This window comes from Bos taurus, chromosome 13, assembly GCF_002263795.3.
Source record: "Bos taurus isolate L1 Dominette 01449 registration number 42190680 breed Hereford chromosome 13, ARS-UCD2.0, whole genome shotgun sequence".
Taxonomy (NCBI): domain Eukaryota; kingdom Metazoa; phylum Chordata; class Mammalia; order Artiodactyla; family Bovidae; genus Bos; species Bos taurus.
Genome location: NC_037340.1, coordinates 69,677,048 through 69,698,771, shown reverse-complemented (window position 1 = coordinate 69,698,771; position 21,724 = coordinate 69,677,048). Strand labels below are relative to the sequence as shown.

Sequence of the window (21,724 nt, the reverse complement as noted above, 5' to 3'; positions counted from 1 at the left end):
AAAATGTACCTTCTCGGGCCAGCTCAATTAGGACAGGCCCATTCCTGCAGCTTGTCCTCCTTTGCTTCTAGTAAGTAGGCCCTGAACGCCTGGGAAGTAGTGAAAATGACTCCAAACCTCCTGACTATGCTACACTGGAACCCACCAGGCTCAGCCTAAGCTGCCATTGTTTCCAAAGGGTGTGGGCCTCTAATGGCCCCAAGTCCACACCTTGCCTGACCACAAAGGTATCAAGTGGTCACGCATCCTATTACTAATTCAAACGAGGGGCCTTTTTGTCTAGAATATCACTACTGACTGTGCTTGAAATGCATTGTCAAAGTGTAAGCCTGAATATATATATGCTCTTTAGAAGCCTTCCTGGTGCTATGTAATTGGCTCCTTTTTTTGTCCCATTATGAATTACTCCAAATTCCTATGTATATGAAAGCACAAAAATTGAGCAAGTGTTAAGGTTCAGCTATAGGCGTTATGAAAAAACAATGAACACTGTTTAAGAGGCTGAATTACTACAAAACTAATTATAGGCTTCATATGAATCAGAGTCGTCATTTGCTCAAGGTCACCCAACTATTGACAGTTGAAACCAAGTTTATCTAACTCAAAAGTCTGTTTCGTCAACTGTCTTTCATTCCTTCTTAAAATGTGAGGCACAATGGGAGATAGTGAACTTCAAATCTTACTCTATTCCATCGATTCTAAAACCTCAGTGTGTATCACCTGGCTGACTTGTAAAACCTAGATGGCTGAGCCCTAGCTCCCAGGGTTTGAGGCAGTAAGTCTGGATGAGGTCCAAGAATTTACATTTCCAACAAATTCCCAGACAATGCCGCTGCTGCTGATCAAGAAACTGCACTTTAAGAACCACTGCTCTATTCAAATCTTGCTACTTCAATCAGTGCCATCAGTAACTAAAGACCCCTAGTTTAATCCGAAAATAGTGAACTCCACAGGTTACATCCCCAGCATCCCACTGAACTATTCTCCACTTAACCTTCTAAAGCCTGCCTTAACCATCCTAGGGATGTTAGTCTGAAAACCACCTCTCCCTCTTTGTGCGCCCCCTTAGTCACCCAATCTTAAAAGATGACATCAGGATCAAATAGTGGCTAGTTAAACATGGAAGCAGGAGGATCAGAAGTTTGATGAGACACATAGTTAAACAGCTGCAAAGTCAGTTAACTATCTCTGCTATTTATTTAAATACTCGTTGAAAGGTAGAAGATATTTAGAGTGGGGATAAGTAACAAGCTTTTATAAACAGATTTGAACATACTATTCTGGTCCCTTTTAAAATATTCTGTAAATTTAATAGCTGGACCAATGGAGTAGTACCTTAATCAAATGAAACAAAGGAGACCTTAGCTAAATAAAACAGATCAATTTCTCCAAAGGTGATTTATGGGTTACCTGTATTAAAATCATTTCTAAATGTTAAAGGTATATTAAACATGCAGGTTTGTCAGTAGCACCACAACAGAATCAATTTCAAGGCAAAGGACCAGGATTCTGTAGTTTTACTAGGCACTCCAGGTGATTCTTATGCAAATTAGCTTGAGAACAATGAAAACAGTGTAAAGCTCTCAGTGTTCCTCAGGTGATCATCTACTAGTTGGTGAGCTAGGAGAGAGGGAGGATCCCATTTCACAACTAAACATTTGTCAGAAGCATCTGTATCGACCATATAAAATGAGATAATGCTCTTGCCCACTTCCTAGTAAGTAATGGGCAAACCATGTAAATTTCTCCAGCCTATGTCTATTCCTCCAGAATGAAAAACTGGAAGAGAACAATAAAGGGCTCAGTGAAAGCCAGAGACAAGTAGTTACTTCTGGCTTGGGTTTAAGTGTTGACTGCAGGCAGATTTCACTGGAAAGGAAACTGAGTATTAAGGCTATGCCTTCAACACTGAAACAGGCTCTGAGATGTTTCTAACCCCCAAGGAGTTTACAATACTTAATGCTTTCCTAAAAACAGGTAGGAAAATGGAGATGGAATACCAAATTCTGGCTTTCCCAGGTGGCACAGTAGTAAAGAATCCACCTGCCAATGCAGGAGATGGATCCCCTGGAGGAAGAAATGACAACCCACTCCAATATTCCTGCCTGGAAATTCCATGAACAGAGGAGCCTGGTGGGCCACAGTCCGTGGGGTAGTGACTGAGCATGCACACACACCAAATTCTAAAGGCTAAAGAGGTATTCCTGGGTAAAAAGGAACATTTTAACAGAACAAAACATGATTATGGACTTGTGGGAGAAGAACACACACACACTGAACTTTTTTCTGGGAAATATGGTTGCTGCAGAAGGCCTTTAAGAAAAGAAATCAAGTTTTCAATAAATACACTGAGCAAAAATTTTTTTAAACTTTACCATTTATTTCATGTCTTAGGTCAGGCAGTGTGCAGCATGCATTCCCAGCCAGGGATCGAACCAGAGCCCCCTGCACTAGATGTGCAGAGTCTTAACCCACTGGACCACCAGGGAAGTCCATGAGCAAAATTATCTTTGTTTTTGTACAACAACACCTACAGGCGTGCATAGTTACACATGTGCAATCAGTATGCATTCTGCTTGATAGTCCTCTAGTCTTTTTTATGCACTCACTGTTTTCAATCACTTCTAAAAATATTTCATCATATTGTACTTTAAACTATTCCCCTAAAAACTTGAGCTCAACACAAACTACTTGACATCTAAATTCCAGGAGTTAGCTCCAGTCCTAAATAAGCTCTTTAGCATTTTCCAGACTATCCAAGGAAAATTTTTAGCCTCTTGTTCACCCAACCAAAATCTCTTTCCTCACAGAGAAAACAAGCACATTTCTGCTAATAGACAACTTCCCTGACATTCTGAGATTAGGAGGATGCTAACATCTGTAAAAGATTATAGTTCTGTGGAAGTGCAGATTTTTATATCACACTGTACTTAAGGGAAGAAGGTGATTTGATTTTTAGGTGGAAAGAGTAATTAATTACGGTCAAACCATCACCTGCAAGGAGATCAAACCAGTCAATCCTAAAGGAAATCAGTCCTAAATATTCATTGGAAGGACTGATGCTGAAGCTCCAATACTTTGGCCACCTGATGCAAAGAACTGACTCCCTGATGCTGGGAAAGACTGAAGGCAGGAGGAGAAGGGGACAACAGAGGATGAGATGGTTGGATGGCATCACCGACCTGATGGACATGAGTTTGAGCAAGCTCTGGGAGATGGACAGGGAAGCCTGGCGTGCTGCAGTCCATGGGTCGCCAAGAGTCATACATGACTGAGCGACTCAACTGACACCATCACCAGCTGAATCTCTGATGAGGCCACCCCATCTGTCCTGGACTTCTGTACACTAAGGGAGTTAACTGGGAGACTTTTCAGAGTTGGGGTGTGTGGCCTTAGAGAGCTTTCAGTTTGAAAGTCAAGTGTAACAATCCGGCAGTTAAAGACTAGCCAATTTGGGCTTTTCCCTTTTTTTTGTTTTCTTTCCTGGTTAACTAAAACTGAAAATTTTGATGTTAAATAGCAAGAACTACTGTTGCTGCATCTATTCCTGCAAAAACACACTGATTTTAAGAATAAGGCAAAGTAAATCTAACCTTTAGTCTCAATCATTTTTCTAGTGTTCAAATCACCATACATAATACTACTATGTGCTCTGAACCTTTCTCTAAGGAGTTTAATAGCTTTTGTGTATTGCCCATGACACTTCATGGACTAACAAGGAGTAACAATAATAATGTCGCAGAGGTAAAGAATCCACCTGCCAATGCAGGTAGACGCAAGAGAAGTGGATTTGATCCTTGGGTCAGGATTCATTCCAGTTTCCCAGGACTTTAAGTACCAAGTCTAACCTCTAAGATTTCAGTTCTGCAAATTTAAGAAGATGGTGATTTCACAGCCTTTATTTCAGGCAATGCGGCTCAAGGATTTAAACTATTTCAAGCAAATATATGATTAGCCATAGTCATATGAATCTCCTGCATGGAATGTGAGTGTTTCCTGTCACTGTGGCAAATCTACCTGTTCAGGTAAACCTGAAAACTAATCTTCTAAAATTTATGCAGAACATGTGTCTGATACAAAAATATAACGGAAAATTCACAAACCTTAAAACTAGTTTATTCTTCTATTCCAAGTGAGAAAGGTATAATGAGTTTATAGGTATCCTAAAATTCTTTTCTCTAGAACAGTTACGAGTTTGGACACGTTTGGAAATCTAAGGTCCTAATTTCCCTTTTTTTTTTTAGGGAGAGGGAAAAAAAATCTCCTAGGATTGGAAATAAATGGAGACATCACTCTTTTTCATTGATAGTGAAGCATTAGTTGCCAGAAAGCACCTTCCATGCCCACTTACCCTGGTACAACAGGAGCCTTTGTACTGAGGCCCAATGAAAAATATGGAATCCCAACAGACGAAGTAAGTATACAGGCATACAATTTACTAACTTCAAAGTATTTCTTCTGAGAACTCTATGGGCTTGTCTAGTTCATCTGTATTTAGTCACTACAGGTATATACTTTCTAAATGTTTGAATAAATGAATATGGAAAATTAAAATTTCTATTTGTAATTAAATACAAAACTTTTAGTTTCCTGGATAGATCTCTAAATACTGCCCCATCCCAAGAGCAAAGAGGTGAAAGTTATTCGCTGCTGAAGATTCTTAAACTGTACTTTATGAGAAACAAAGTGGTTTGCAGTCATGAAGCCAAGGCAAGTCAGTACACTCCTGAGTCCTACCCATCTCAGATTCACAGCAACACTATCATATTCAAGGTGCCCAAGTGACTCTTCCCTTGGGTAAAACCTCACAAACCCAAATTTAAAGAAAGTGAAGATGTTCCCTTTGTTCGGAAGACTACTCAAGCAATCTGTGAAAAGGTGCTTCGGTGTTTTTTGTTTTTGTTTTTAAGGACTGTCAAGGAACTCAAAATTCTGTTCTAAGTTTTTACGTTTCCGAAAGTGAACCTCACATACTATTTAATAGACTCAGTTTACAAGAAAAGGACTAAGACTCAGAGATTAACTTGTTCAAAGGCCACACTATTGAGCAGAAGTGCAAGAGCTCAAACTAAAATGTCCTTTCCACTATATTACGGCTACTTGATTTGGCCAGGGTTGGGGGGACCCTCCTGATCCAAGACTATTCAAATTCTCAATCAGAGAAAAATGATATAAAAGAAAGAGGTGAAAGCTCTGAAGACTTTTAAACCCAATCCTATCTTTGACGTGTTGACATACTGAGGGCAACAGAGCCATGCAGTATTATATTCACTTTCTCACGTTTTTTTTTTTTTTTTTTCTTTTTTCCTATGTACTTTAAGAACCACACATTCCTGAGACGTTTATCTTTGCAAGACTTTATCTCTGAGACTCTTTAGACACTATGCTATAATTTTGATCCTACAAAATTATTTTCTCTGGCCTATCTTTAACTGAACATTAATTTTGAAATCTGCTCCTGTTGTGACAGTTCCCTGACAATCTTTTTGACCCATGGTGTAAGATCTCTTAGCCTAAACCTAGATATGGATACACCAACTTTTATTTTACAGTGATTGCTTAATAGTCAGAAGAGAGTCGCATACACCATGCAGTTTGGTTAGGTAAACACTCTATCTACCAACTCTAGTCATGTGCTACTTACTGTTCACTGTGCAAATGTCAGAAGATTTAAAATGTTAACAGAGAATATCAGTGAAAGAAGTAAAGAGCCACCAACTCACTACTTCAAACCTAACATTCAAAATAAATCTCCATCTCAGAGCAGATGATGTTTGATCAAAGTTTAAACTTTAAAATATGGGCACAGAGACACCATCATATACTCATTTAAATCTCAGAAGTCTGTGAAGTATAGAAATACCATCCTTGTTTATAGATGAGAACACAGGGGACAGTGGGGCAAGTTTCCTAGTAAGAACAAGGACTTGTCTAGACGAAAATCAGAAAATGATTTCTATTCCAACTTTCTATTTTACCACAGCTGTTCAAGGGCATAGTATTTCCCCACAGGCTCCCTCTTCATCAACTACACCCCTACTTCAGTAGCAATCTGATTCCAGTCTTAATACCATAGCATCTCTTGAAGATGTAAGGGTCTAAGCTATCTCTACCAGCATATAATTAAGGGCAGGCTATGATACCTCATTAGAAGCTTACCAACTACCACCTGACTGGGATTTCTGGAATCTGGGCCAACACAGTATGCTACCAAAAAGGGGAGATGAGAAGGTATAAAAAGAAGAAGAAAATTTCCTTTTTTGGTCTCTGGTTCTCCCACAAACAAGTACTATTTTCACTAAATTCAGATTTAATGAATACAAAAAACAATGTCTACCAAACTCTCAAAATTAGTTTCCTTCCTAGCACTTACCTTCTGCTGCCCTCAGCTGACTGCAAAGAAATAACAGGGCTACCTTGCAGGAGCTGGGTAAAGCAAGGGGTCTTAGTCAATGAGATTCCCTAATCCACTGATCTTGAAATCTGCTAGATCAGTTTTCTGCCCAACCAGCATTTTGCCTACAGAGCTTTATAAATCTGAGCATTCACATCTGGTAGCAAGCTTAAAATCTGACTTTTCAGGTCAGTTCAGTCGCTCAGTCGTGTCTGACTCTTTGCGACCCATGAATCGCAGCACGCCAGGCCTCCCTGTCCATCACCAACTCCCGGAGTTCACTCACACTCACGTCCATTGAGTCAGTGATGCCATCCAGCCATCTCATCCTCTGTCGTCCCCTTCTCCTCCTGCCCCCAATCCCTCCCAGCATCAGAGTCTTTTCCAATGAGTCCACTGTTCGCATCAGGTGGCCAAAGTACTAGAGTTTCAGCTTTAGCATCATTCCTTCCAAAGAAATCCCAGGGCTGATCTCCTTCAGAATGGACTGGTTGGATCTCCTTGCAGTCCTAACTGGCAAAAAGGTATATTTCAGTGTACTCTAATGTAGGAATAACTTTAAACTTAAAAACTTTTTTTGTTTGTTTGTTTTGGTAAACTCCAAATAGCCAAGGATATCTCCTCCAAAGAAGGTTCCGGGCCTCTATCTTTCCTAGGCAGTGCTGAGAAAAATACAAGAAAATATCATCATGCCCAGGGATCTATTAAACTTGTTCTCAACAGCAAAGACAAATCCTCAATTATGCTGATTGCTTAAACACCTTTCGTTGAAGCTTATCTAGTGTCTCAGGAATGCTAATGAACTGAGTTCTTTGGTTCCTTAAATCCACAGAAATGTTAATTTCAAAGGATCAGAGAGGAATTTTAACAGACTGGTAGAGATGCACCTCTACTCAAATCTGTTGGGGAGGGCACAAGGGAGTTGTAAATAAAAATATTTACTATACATTTCAGAAAAATTCACAAGAACATACAGAAAGGTAAAGTTGGCAGGGAGATACTGAGTGGATCTAAAAATATGACAACAAATTCAAAACGAGTATCTACCAAAAAGAAATTTAAAACTTACGTTACCAATATCCCTTAACTAAAACTTAGAACATAAATGACAGATAAAGACACAATCCAAAAGTTGATAAAAGGTGGTCTTGCTTGATGATATTACAATCTATGTACCCTAGATATACACTTGAGTCACTTCTCTCCCAGTGTGAAAAATATTTGGAATTTTTCTTGAACATACAAAATAATTATCATTTTAAATAAAACCTGCTGCTGCTGCTGCTGCTAAGTCGCTTCAGTCATGTCCGACTCTGTGCGACCCCATAGACAGCAGCCCACCAGGCTCCCCCCACCCCCCGCCCGTCCCTGGGATTCTCCAGGCAAATAATAATAAAAAATATCTACATGCTACTAAATCATTACAGCAAACTATAAGTCATTTCCCACAACACTACCAAAATACCATTAATATTTAACAGATACTCCACTATACGCTTCTTCCCACCTAATAAAACCCAGGCTACACCCACTGTCACCATACCACTCCCTCATCTTTATCCCCCTGCTCGGTACCCAGGCCCTACGCTATCAATACAGAGCACACTGCCTTCACCTAGATAGGCAGGTTGTAGGGGGAGGGCAAAGGTTGGCAAAAAGTTCTTCCATAACGATGGCCTCTATTTTAGATTTCCTACTTTAGCTACTGGCCTGAAGCCATGGGGATGGAAAGCTGCTTCACAAACTTCAATTTACAAGGCATGGAAATATTAAAGACTTCTTTCAACTATTACTACTCAAGGTTTAAACACGACGTTAAGAGCTTCTTTTAAACACAATATCTCATTCACTTCTAAAGGACCAGATTAGGAAGTTCTTTCATCCCAAACTTTTTACCTTAAGAAGCCAAATTCTCAACTTCTTGCCCAAATGCCCTCATTTTGCAAAGTTAATGATTTCAGAAGTAATTAAGGGGCAGTCAGATCATCGTAACTATGAGATACAAAAATGTTAGTGAACTGACTCTCTTCCCTCTTCAAACGCAATGAATGGACCATATTCTACCTTTCTTTCGAAGACAGTTTTTTACTTCAGGAACCCACATCAAACACTCTTTCAAGCATTTCCATTGCCTCATTCGAAAGTAAATAATTACAGTCGAATCTATTTCTCCAAGTGAACCAAAAACTTTATTGGAGTTCAACATAGTTTCATATGGAAAAGATGCAATCCCTCACAAAACACCTCTGAAGAAATAACTTAGGATTTGAAGAAAATCAGTATTCGGCACTGAGTATGGCAAAAGTTGCTAAAGATCTGTAACAGAACATATGCACTCACAGCCAACTACTAACAGGCACAACTGCAGTATGTCTGAAAGAAATACATCCAGAAAGCACAACAGAAGCATTTCCCATATGATCAGCAACAAAAGATAACTGCTACTATCATTAACATACAACACAAACATATTTAGACTCAAAAGTCAGACTTTTTTTGCTCCACTCCTCCACACACATGTGGAAAACAAAAAACCCCAAAGGCCTAATTTTAAAATACAAGCTTTAAGACATGTTAAGGATCTCTGGCATTTGTATAAATGATTACTAACTCACTGAGATCCAGAATAAACTAATGGATTTCTCTTCAAATTCTCACAATTTCCCATTTTTACGCTGATGTTAAAGGAAAAGACCCAGATTTGATTCTTGTTTTGCTACTATTGGTTAAAATGAGATTCTGGAACAGATCCTGAATTCCTATTTTCCATTTTACTTATCCACTGGTGGCTCAGTTGGTAAAGAATCTGCCTGCAACGCAGGAGAACCTGATTCGATCTCTGGGTCTGGAAGAGCCCCTGGAAAGGGAATGGTAACCCACTCCAGTATTCCTGCCTGGAGAATTAACGGACAAGAGGAGTCTGGTGGGCTACAGCCCATGGGGTCACAAAGAGTCGGACACGACTGAGCAACTAACACACACACACACTTACCAAAAACAAGTATGGGTTGATTACAGTAAGCAATATCATCTAGTTTTTACTTTTCAAACCATGAGCTATTTCCGATTTAGTAACTCCTGGATATTGTCATTTTACCGGTAACTTTGGAATTTAAAATGTTTCTGAGTTCTGACATGTTGGTAATCTAAAAAGCACAGTGTTGACAAGCAATTTTGTTTCATCTATAAAGATTCTACAGCAGCTCACTAATTCTGAAAAGGTGTCCCCAAGGAATCTGGCTGCAGTGGCAGGAAAGACAATGTTTTGCTTAAGTGTTTCTGGATAGAGTAGGAAGATGTGCCAGATTTCAGTTGATGGTGCCATCAGTTTGGTTTTAAAAATGTGATGGGAATTTTCAGATAGCCCCATCATTAGCCTTTCCACCTGCCACCCCAACCAGTGCCCAACAGCACAGAAGTGTAACTATTAGCATCAAAAACAATTTATATTTAATTCCACCATCCAGTTTGAATCCACTAAACTAATTAGAATCAACACAAGATAATGTCAAACAATGATCCCATATGACATTTCTGAGAATAATCGCTGATGTCTGATGAAACCGAGCATTATACTCTACTCATGCCAAAGAGGGAAGAACCCTACAACTCCAGAGTAGATGGGCAAAAACTTCAAGCCCTTGAAATGGCAAAAGGACCACTGACTCCCAACCTGATGTTACCATATCAACTCTAAAGACACTTTAGCAGTCTGCTCAGTACTGTAGTAATGACTCAGCTCCACTTGAACTAGTGTTACCAACACTTAGAAAGGAAGTCATTTCTCTTAGACAAAAAGTAGTCTTGTCTTTCATGATTTCTGCTCCCTGAACTCACAGCAATACTTTAAACATAATTCTAAGTATGTTTCAATAACAGACTTATTCCCAGCAGTTGAGTATAGGCCAGAATGTTCTAAATTCTACACAACAGCAACAGTTTCAACTATTGTAAAGAATGAACTCTAAAGGCAAAAAATCCTTTAAATCTTAAGAGGATGAGTGAGGGCAGGCAAATGAGGGATTTTTGTTTCAACATATGAAATTGGCACAGTCAATCTGTAAGATGGGTTAGGTCCACTTAAAATCATGCTTAAGCAAACTCTTAATACAAAAATCAATAACAACTTCTCTGAGCATAATTAAACATTGATTTTTAAAAACTGTCTTCCATATTTACATAAATCAATCACTAGTTACCAGTGTATTACTTAACAAGCACACAGCTACTAATACCACATCTTCCAGATAATATTTACAAAGATAATACTCTGTCAGACTCTCAGTGCAGTGGGGAAGCAGTTACAGTGCTTCTTCTCATGAAGGAGCAGGCTGAGATAAAAAGCAAGCAAACTATCAACTTTTTCCCTCTCGCATTTTTCAGCTCTGTAATAGAGATGTGCAGCTTTTAATTTTTTCATGTTAGAATCATATACAGCATGGCAGCTAAGCTTGTGAGCTCTGTAGTGCCCAACTCACTTCCTTGGGAAAGTCAATAAATACATCTAAGTCTCAGTTTCTTCTTCTGTGGAAAGAGAGATAATAGTACCTAATTCGTAAGGGTTCTTCCAAGGAAGAAATTAAACTAGATGATCCAACGGAAAGAACTGATGAGATTCATGCCTGCCTGGCAGACAGTAAACATTCAATAAATATTTAGCAATTATTGCTGTTACAAGTGAAAAAACACATTCTAAAAGTTTGATCTCTACAAAAATGGCAAAAATCTACCCAGCCTACAATCATTCACATATTCAATAGTTCCCTGGTTCCTCAGTGAGGTTAAATACACTACACTTTACTACTGGATACTACTGGATAGATTACTCATCCCAGTCTGAGAATCAAAAAGAACACGTCTTATGTATTAAGATCCTACCTTCCTCCAAGAGAGGTCAAAAGGACTTCTTCCATCCTCACCTGCCACATCCTTTCTCTGCTCCTACATCCGAAAGAAACCTATCTCACACTGTGGCTTTCTGAACTGCAGGGGCCTCACCTCCCTCTTTTAAAACTCAAATAAGGTTGGCTAAACACAGTTAAGAAATACTCCAAGCCCTGACACTCAGCACCTACTCTTGCACAACACCAAGCTCAGAAGCTCCCTCCTCTGAGAAATCTCCCCACCCCCAAAGTTAAATTCTCTAGTCACTCACACAGCATTTGGGGTACAGGTTTGCCCCAGCACCTACCTTATGATTAACTAATTGTGTCTCCCCAAACAGACTGAAGGCAGGAGCAGCACTGTGGGAGCCAAGGGGCTCAGCTCCAGCACTAAACACAGTGCTTTAGCACATACTAGGTGCTCAAGAAATGCTACGCTTTACCCAGATTCTCTCCTTGCAGACTACATCTCTTGCTGGATGCCCCACTTGGAAATCTGAACATAAGGCTGCTCTCTGTAGAGTAGGCTAACACCATGGACTGCTGATTACAACATCAGAAAAGCTAGTCATCAGCTTCTCCCATTGGAGAGGTTCCCGGAACCCAAATTCAACTGAGCAGGATTATGTACCATTACAATCAGTGGGAATTCCCAGCACAGAAGTTACCTTCTCCTTCAGCAGGACTGCTGAAAAGCTCGCAGAGTGAGCTTTTTAGTGGGGTAAGATTCACAGGGTAACTGAAGTGGAAATACTCAAAGAATAAATGCCTCGATTTGGCTGAAAGGGGTTCAAAAACATAAAGATCTGGCAAAAGCCAGTTAGCTCTCAATTCCTGAAAAACAGTCACTTCTGAAAAAGAATGAACAGGAAGCAGGGGTGGGTACTGGCCACTCTTTGTTTCAATAAATAAAATCTTTTTTTTTTCCTGCCCCACAGCCCACAAGAAATGGCTAACACACTAGGCCAGATGAGATGTTCAACAACCTCTCCTCTTGACAACTACACTAAACTACATTTCTAAAAAAACACTGCCTTAGGAACCTCAGCCCCACTGAAAAGTTCTGGTCAGTAATACTTTAATTAAAAAAAAAAAAGGAAATCAATATGCCTGAGCCCAACATTGACAATGGATGGCCCATAGAGGACTTGCAAACTTTCTGAAGGGAGGTACCACTACCTTTGCAAAGAACACAACTTGGGGAAAGCAACCTCAAAATACGAAGCACTCCACAAGGAGGGCTTTAGTTTTAGAGCCCTATTTCCTACCATAAACATCTTACCCGGGAAGGGGGAAAGAAAAAAAAAAAGCAAAAAAACCAACAGTTGCCGAAGGGCAGCTTTCATTCTGGAAGCAGAAAAGGAAACAAACAAGAGAAGCAGTAAGCAGGACAACCCCTCAAATAAAGTTCTCTTTGGGCAAAAATAGTAACAATTCAGGCTCCCACCCTTCCCTCTGGTGAAGTCTGTGATTTATACGGCTTTGCTCCGCAGAAAGCTCTTTCTGGGCAGCTCAAGGAAGGAGCCGAGGGAGGGAGAGAAAGACACACAGGCACAGAAAGGAGAGGAGAGAGAAAAAGAAAATGGCGCAGAGACTAAGTCCCGACTGTCGACAAGGCGACTTTCCCGGGAGGAATCCGGGCCCGGAAAGACTGCCCGAGGCCCGGCGGCGGGCGACGCGGGGTCTCTGTAGCCCCCTCTTGGGATGGCCGCGATCTGGGGGGTCTGGGGTCCCCGGAAAAGGGGTCCAGAGGCGGCCCGAGGGGAACAATGGGGCCGGTGAGCGAGGAGCCGGGACTTAGTCTCTGGGACGCCATGTCTGTCCTCTACCCGGCTCGGGCCGGGCGCGGGGCCGGCGGCCGCGGAGTCGGGGGTCGGGAAGGGGGGGCGCACTCACCATTCAGTCGGAAATCCGCCTCGATCTGGGGAGAGAAAAGGAGGGACCATGAAACAACAGGCACATTCACCCCGCCGGCGGCGGGCAAGCGCGCGCGGCCGGGAGCCGGGCCCACCCTGCGCCCCCCGGGAAGAGGGGGGCCCCCGGGAACGGCCTGAAGGGACAGCCAGCACCCCCAAACTGTAAGTTGGCGGCTTCCGCCCAGGTCCTGGGGAGCCGACGTCCGCCGGCTGGCCGCCCCTGGCCAGGGGCTCTGGCCTGTCAAAGCAGCCGGGCCGAGGCCGGGGCCTCTGAGGCGGGGGTCGTGGAGGGCCGAGGCACGACAGGGGACCCGGGCGGGCCTGGCAGGGCCGTACCTGGGAATCGTTGTGGAGATGGTCCCCACTCATGTCGGCCGGAGCGGCGAGGGGCGCCGAGAAGACGCAGACGGTCGCGGCCGGCCTGTGCGGGCGGACAGGAGACACCCGGAGGCTCCGGGAGGCGCGGGGAAAAGGTGGTGGGGCGGGCTTAAGACTACCGGAACCGCTGAGGCGGCGACAGCGGCAGCGAGGCTGACTGACTGCCGGGCGGGCGGCGAGAGCAGACCCCAGCAGTTGTGTAACAGCCTAAGTTCGCATTTCGGCTCACTGCGCCTGCGCGGCCGCTTTTAAAAGCGACGTCGCTGACGTCAGAGACTCGCGGAAGGAGGCCGACGGTGGCGGGGCCCGCCCCCTCGCGCTTCCTCAGGGGGTACCCGGCTTTGCATCGCAAGCCCCGCCCCTTTGGCCCTCGCGCGCCTCTGCGATTTGCATAAGGAACTGACTCCTCCCACGGCCGCCCACCCGGAGCAACCTTCTCTTCCTCTCCCAGCTCCTTTTCTCGGAACCCAGATCCCTCCCCTGGGCAGTGCGCAGGCGCAGCCCGGACACCGCCTCCTGGCCTGGGCCAGCAGCTCGGCCACGTGGTGGGCCTTTAAAGGCCGCCGCGGGACAGCGTCAGACCTCGGCCGAGCTGGTATCCCAGACGCTTTTGCATCTTCCCGGAGCTGTAAATACCTTGGCAGCCGGGGTCCCCAAGTTTTCACCAGCTATTCTTCGCTCGCTAACCAGAACCCGAGGCTGCTTGGAGGGAGCCTTTGTCCAGGCCTTCCAACTTACGGATGATAGCGCGCCCACTCCTTAAAATGTATTTAAATAGTTCAACTCGCCAAAGGTCTGGTTTAGCCCCAGTTTTCTGCCCCTACGTGTAGTCCCGAGTAACAAGAGGCCTGATTTCGTTTGTGCGTTCTTCAATTATCCCTGAGCCAGGAATTGTGCTAAGAAAAGGAGTGGGGTAGGAGCCGAATGGAACCGAATCACGGGGTAAACACGACCTGACTGTGTACCCCGCTGTGTCCTTAGCGCGCTGCGAAGCATAGCGGGGAGAAATTGGAGAAAGAACCGCGGCTTATTGCGTATCTACTGTGCTCTCCGCTCTTATTTCTCGCAATAGCTCTGTGAGGTTGTCTATTTTGCTAAAGTTAGACTGTGTCAGAAAGTATGTGTTAGTCGATCCGTCCTGTCCGACTCTTTGCAACCGCATGGACTGTAGCCCGCCAGGTTCCTCTCTCCATGAAATTCTCCAGGCAAGAATACTAGAGCGGATAGCCTTTCTCTTCTCCAGGGGATCTCCTGACCCAGGGATCTAGCTTGGGTCTCCTGCATTGCAGGCAGATTCATTACCATCTGAGCCACCAGGGAAGTCCAAGTGTCAGAGATAAGTAACCTACTAACCTTCCTGACATCAAGGCTTATCTTGTCTTCTTCCTCCACCATGCCTGCTAGCTGAATCGCTAAGTCCTGTCCCACTCTTTGTGACCCCATGGACTGCAGCCTGCCTGGTGTTCAAGCAAGAATATTCGAGTGAATTGTCATTTCCTCCCCCAAGGGATCTTCCCCACCCAGGGAGCTAACCTGTATCTCCTCCATTTGGCAGGTGGATTCTTTACTTCTGAGCCACCTGATAAGCCCCCCAGCTAGAAAAGCTCCACCCTGAACACCTTCCTCTACATTTCTCAGAAGTCCAGCTGATTGCATTGCTTCAAGCCTTTCTCTCTCACCCACACACCTGTGAAGTGTGCATTATCTCTTGCTTGAATTCTTACAATACATTCCTAACAGGAATCCCTACTTCCCTTCTGGCCCTCTCACAGCTACTCTGCAGCAGTAGACAAAGTGCTCTTTCAACACTGTGTCTAACCATTATCCTTTCCCACAACTTCTCTCATCTTAGGACAAAGTTCAAAGTTCTTAAAATATCTGCCAAGATCCTGAATAACTGGCTTAATTCAAGCGTGACCCTTGTGGATTTTTCTAAATCTATTACTGCTTCCTTTATTATTATTGCTACATATGAACCTTCAAGTTGTGAACTTTCAAAGAGGCAAAGGTGCCCCTGTATGCCAGCTGTTGTACTGTATTACTGTACCTTTCAAGGTGCTATACTGTAAGATAAAAAAAGAACAACATTGTCTTGGATATTTCTGTACCCTGGTGGTGCAGTGGATGGGAATCCGCCTGCCAGTGCAGGAGACACAGGTTCATTCCCTAGTCCGGGAAGATCCCACATACTGTGGAGTCACGGGGCCTTTGTGCCATGACTACTGAAGCCACGACTACTGAAGCCTGGAGCCTGTGCTGCGCAATAAGAGAAACCACCACAATGAGAATACCACTTCTGGAGAGTAGCCCCCACTCTCTGCATCTAGAGAAAGCCTGCAGGCAGCAACAGAGACCCAGTGCAATAAAAAATAACAAAATAAATAATTTGTTTTAATGTTATATTTTTTGTGTTTGTTTGTTATATGTTACTGTGTGAAAAGTATTATAAACCTGTTACAGGACAGTGCTACATAGCCAATGATGTTAGTTGGATACCTAGGCTAAGTTTGTTGGACTCACAAATGTGCTCTCAGAATGGAAGTCGTGCGAATGTAGGGGAATTACTGTACTTAATGTTTTAATTCATCCCTCTTCTTTCTTTAGTTTCATCCTAAGTAATAATATCTATGAAATAATAATGTTTATGAAATCATTTACAAATAAACTATGAAAAGTGTTCATTCATGGACCGTTGAAATCATATCTAGTGGCAAACACTTTAATTCTAATTCATTGAAAAAAATTAATGCTGTGAATGCTTCAAAGCTCAGTCTTAATATTATTTTCTCCCTTCCATGCTCTCTGACTCCTCCTTCCTGACCAAGATCAAGTGCCCCACTCACTGAGTGTCTTTTTCCTTTGTGACACTTGACACTAACTTATTAAGTTAGTAATGGTGGTAACTGGTGATTTTAGGTCTCTCTGCCCTACAGAATGCCAGGTCTGTGAGGGCTGGGACCTTGTCTGTCTTGCTTAGCACTTGATCCCCAGCACCCAGCCAGAGATCCTACAGAATGAGGGAATGAAAGCAGGGTAGTACAGTGGTTAGGACCACACACCGAAGTCAAACCAATCTAGTTTTGAATTCTGCTCTATAATATTGGAGAAGGAAATGGCAATCCACTCCAGCACTCTTGCCTGAAAAATCCCATGGATGGAGGAGCCTGATAGGCTATACAGTACATGGGGTCACAAAGAGTCGGACACGACTGAGCAACTTCACTTTCACTTTCCTATAATATTGACATGTTTATAAACATATAGTTATATATTATTATATGTTTATATATAGCTTCAGAAGGAGGAATCTCTTGAGAGAATTTAGCAGAGATCCCATTATATATATATTTATACACACACACACACACACACACACACACACACATATATATACTCCCTGTTTATTAACTCTTTGACATCAGGCAAGTTGCTTAACTCCTCTGAGTCCCAGTTTCCTCATCTGGACAATGATAATAAGGGTGGAATTTTTTAAATTATTGACTGTTGGTTGTGCTGGGTCTTCGTTGCTGCGCATGGGCTTTCTCTAGTTGTGGCAAGCAGGGGCTACTCTTCATGGTGGTGCAAGGGCTTCTCATTGTGGTGGCTTCTCTTTTTGAGGAGTAGAAGCTCCAGGGCTCATGAGAGCCCTTTGTTGGACTCAGGAATGTGCTCTCAGAATGGAAGTCATGCGCATGTAGGGGAATTACTGTATTTAATGTTTTAATTCATCCCTCTTCTAGTTGTGGTGCATGGGCTCGGTGGTTGTGGCTGTCAGGCCCTAGATCACATGGGCTTAGTTGCTTCATGGCATGTGGAATCTTCCTGGAGCAAGGATGGAACCCATGTTCCCTGCATTGGCTGGTGGATTCTTATCCACTGTATCACTAGGGAAGAACCTCAAGTGTAGAATTTTAAGAGATTTTTTTTTAAGCTGTTGGAGAACACAACTAGTAAGTGGTGAGTTTTGGATTGACACTTGGGTCCTCTTACCTCCAAAGCTATGTTCTTTCTTTTAAGCAAGTTGCCAGAACCAGTTTCACCTTGCTTTTGGATTCTTTCATCGTAGTCTTTCCACCTTGGGATCAATCGCAGGCAACGAGGTGAGGTATGTGACTCCTACTTGTTAGCTGCCAAAGTAATTTGAGGAGTGCTTTAAGGCAGACAGTGCCTCCTAACACTTCTCCACCACCACCCTCCAAAGCCAGGGAGAATCTGCACTTATTTCCCAGGTACCTCCAAGGAAGATCGGAGTAGCCATGAAAACACAACACACGTGCCAAAAGGGCACACAAAGCACAGTTCCCATGCACAAACATGCAGGTATCTGGGCACCTTCTTATAGACTGAACTTCCCTGCCAGAATGCGTGATCACAGTGCTTTGAGGCTGGCTGTCTTACTCAAGGCCACCTGGCCCCTCTGATTCCTGATACTTCGAACAGGTGTCCCCACGATATGGTCCACCACCCCTAGTACTTGAGAAGACTATAGATAATGCCTGTATAGACATCTTAATTTTAATGATTATGTATATATTTCCATGTGTATGAGAAAAAAATTTTAACCATCACATCAAATCCTGGTTTTAAGAATATCTTTGTTTGGAATGGGGCTTTTTAAAAAGTTGATTGATTTAAATAAAAATGTGAGGGAATGGCACAGAGGAAACATATAAGACAAACTCCAGAAAGGTTAGAGGCAAATAAATGAGGCTTGGGAAACATTACTTTTTAAATCAAGACTGCTCACTCATGGGCCATCCCAGCCCCTGTAAAAATAACTAGCAGATGACAGCTGATGCTGTAGGCCTGTTTCCAATGTGAAAGGTGGATGATTTATCAATATTCCACTAAAAGAAGGGCTCCATATACAAAACATACATTGTTATGATTTAAAGTTAAACAGGTCTTTTCCCACGAGACTTCCCAGAGTCGTCCATATGCTGATACACATGGCAGGAAGCATCTCCAAAATGTTTATAAGCCCAGAAATCTTTTTTTTCCTTCCCAGAGTGCTTCTTAAGACTGGGCTCTCTGGAATGACCAGCCCTCAGGCTTCTTATTCTAGATGGCCACCCAAGATACAGCCCATAGTCATTTGCTTCTGACTTGCATGGGATTGTTCTTATTGCCTTAACCCAAGTCTTGGCTCCCAGAACTGAACATGTCTAGGGTTGTCTGAACAACTTTTGCTTTTCAGGGAACCTGTGCTTCTGCACAGTGTACACAAATGTACAAATATGATGTTGTCCCTCTGGCTACAGTTGTGTGACCCAAGCTGAGCCACTCAGATCAACTTCCTTGAGACTTTGGAACCAGGAAAGAGAAAGTGGTTTGGTCTTTCTTCCTGCAGATGGATCTGTAGTATGTAAATCAGGAAGCTGCCCTGCTGGTATTTTCTGCCAAAAGGGCCAGAGAGAGCTGGGAGCAAGGAGGAAAGAAGGAAGAGAAGAGAAGGCCCCGATGGAGTTCAGTGTCCTCAGTTCCTAGTATCTCTTGAGGCTTTATTTCCCCGGATCTTGTGCCTTTAAATAAATTCTCCTTTTTGCTGCATGGAGGTCTGATGGGTCACTAAAGACCAAGAACTCTACGTTATACCAAGTCCTAATCTACACTCGACTCCTACGCACTCTCAAGGCCTCTGTTTTCTTTTGGTCCTGGACCCGGGCCCCTCTTGTTATGGCACCTGGATGCCCCCTAGAGTTTTGATCTTGGATGTTGGCACAGCCTCGACTGGCAATTCTTGGGCAGCAGCATCTTCTAGTTCTCCTTTCCTATGTGTGCCTTGCCTAAGGACCTGCTGCCCTTTCAAGACTTAGATGATGCTCAGAATAGAACCTGCTTGATACCTCAGAAAGGAGATCCAGGCTGGCCATCACAGTAACAACTAGACACACCCTTTGCCTGTTGGTAATGGCCCAGCAAAGGTCAAATTTTGTGGAATAAAAAAGGAGAGGAAAAACAGAAAAGCTGGCAGCCCTGGAGTCATGGAATGAGAAGTGAAAGTCACTTCGTTGTGTCCAGCTGTTTGTGACCCCATGGACTTCTCCAGGCCAGAACACTGGAGTGGGCAGCCTTTCCCTTCTCCAGGGGATCTTCCCAACCCAGGGATCAAACCCAGGTCTCCCGCATTGCCCAACCCAGGGATCGAACCCAGGTGTCCAACACTGCAGACGGATTCTTTACCAGATGAGCCACGAGAGGACAGATGATAAAGATGTAGGTCACGTGGGGAGTCTATTTTCACATTCTTACTTTGTCTTCCTGCCAGAAGAAATCTTTTCTGTGGTGAGGACATGTATTGATTCCACCACTATTCTCCAAGAAATGAAGGAGTATATTGGTTATATGGGGGGGCTTCCCAGGTGGCTCAGTGGTAAAGAATCCACCTGCCAATACGGGAGATACAGGAGACGCAGATTCAGTCTCTGGGTTGGGAAGATCCCCTGGAGGAGAAAATGGCAACCCACTCCAATATTCTTGCCTGGAGAATCCTGTGAATAGAGGAGCCTAACAGTCTATATCGTCCATGGGGTTGCACAGAGTCAGACACAACTGACTGACTGAGGACACACACACACACACACACACACACACACACACACACACAGGCTATATGATAGGTAGGTACTATGCTACGCCCTGGAGACACAGATATTAATAAGACCAAATCCTTTTGTTGGAGAAGTTCCTAGTCTGATAACAAGATAAACATATTCCCCAACTGTTACCATAAGGTATGAAGAATAACATGGCAGAGGTGGCCAGCTACCAGTTGCTATGGGAACACTGGGAAGGAGGTGTTCAACTCACCAGTGGTGGCAGAGCGGGCAATATGAGAGACTTCTGGTCGGATGCCATTCTCTAAAGATGTGAAGGCTGCCTGTGGAAGAAAAAGGAAGGTATTGCAGGAAGAAGAGCCACCTGGGCCAAGGCAGAGCATCCTGGGCAGGGACAGCTTTGGTCAGGACGGAGCAGAGGGTACCTGTGAAGATAAACCAGAGAAGGAGGCCGGGCAGGTGGGGATGCCTCCCTTGGTGACAGTGGAGCTCCCGCAGGACGAGCCATAATGGGGTTTTGAGGAGGTGTGAGACAAACCATGGGCAGCACAGTAGGGGACAGTTTGGCAGAGCTGATGCTGGAGATGAGCAAGTTATCCAGGAGGCCCATGGAGACCACTGCAAGTGTCTCAGAAGCATCAATAAGTGTGGGGTTGGGAAGTCGTTTGGAATAACTGTGAAGAGGCAGCCCTTGAAGGGGACAGCAGGGTACTGACCTGTGACCAGGGTCCTGCCCCAGAAGAACTTAGGACAGCAGCTCTCCCTGAATCTCCCTCTCACCAGATATGCTGCTGGGACATCCTGCTGCCCCTCGGGTCCAGCCACCTCCACATGGAGCACCAGCAGGCTGGGGGCGGCAAAGAGGCAGGAACTGGGGCTCCAGGAAATCCTGGATAATTCTGGGAGTGAGTGCAACCCCAAGCTGACTCAGCATGACTCTCCCAAGAAAATGGAACAGAGATGACAGCCCCGCTCAATAACCAGCAGGGGTTATTGACACAAAGAAAAAGAAACGGACTTCCCTGGTGGTCCAGTGGTTAAGACTCTGAGCTCCCAGTGCAGGGGGCATGGGTTTCATCCCTGGTGGGAGAAGTAAGATCCCACATGCTACACAATGTGGACAAAATATTTAAAATAATAATAATAAAATAACCAGCAGGGAACAGCTTTGCCGAGATCAGGTTCAGAAGAGATATACCTGCCCATGCCCCCAACAAGCTTTTTGACTCCTACATCCCGTCTCTTCCACCTCCAGCATCTTTTCTCCCTTCTGCCTGGCAACTTCTCCACTTATTCCCCCCTCTCAGCTTTCTCTCTTGACCTTGTTAAAAATAATCTCTCACATTAATCAATTACTTACCACGTGCTCTCCCCTGGACTAACTGCTTCCCATACATTATCTTACTTAGTCCTCACAATAACCTTTATCAAGTCGGTACCACTAGTATCATCATTTTGCAAACCAGGAAACTGAGGCTTAGGAAGATTAAGTTAACTTAGTCACACAGTTGTTAAGTCGTGGGGCAACGATTTGAACCCAAGCGGTGTTACTATAGAGCCCATAGTCTCTTAATTCCTGTGCTGCCTCTGAAGGTC

General features: G+C 43.8%; 1 protein-coding gene across 1 annotated transcript in view; it reads right to left on the bottom strand.

Annotated features, from left to right (window-relative positions):
- Positions 1-13,793, bottom strand: part of TOP1 (DNA topoisomerase I) — a 95,598-nt gene extending 81,805 nt beyond the window's left edge. The window contains exons 1-2 of the mRNA NM_001206487.2: positions 13,530-13,793; positions 13,174-13,198 (exon numbers count right to left, since the gene is read on the bottom strand). Of these exons, the coding sequence (NP_001193416.1) occupies positions 13,174-13,198; positions 13,530-13,562 (58 nt within the window). The 5' untranslated portion in view covers positions 13,563-13,793. The remainder of the gene's footprint in view (positions 1-13,173; positions 13,199-13,529) is intronic.
- Between the last annotated feature and the right edge of the window lie 7,931 nt (positions 13,794-21,724).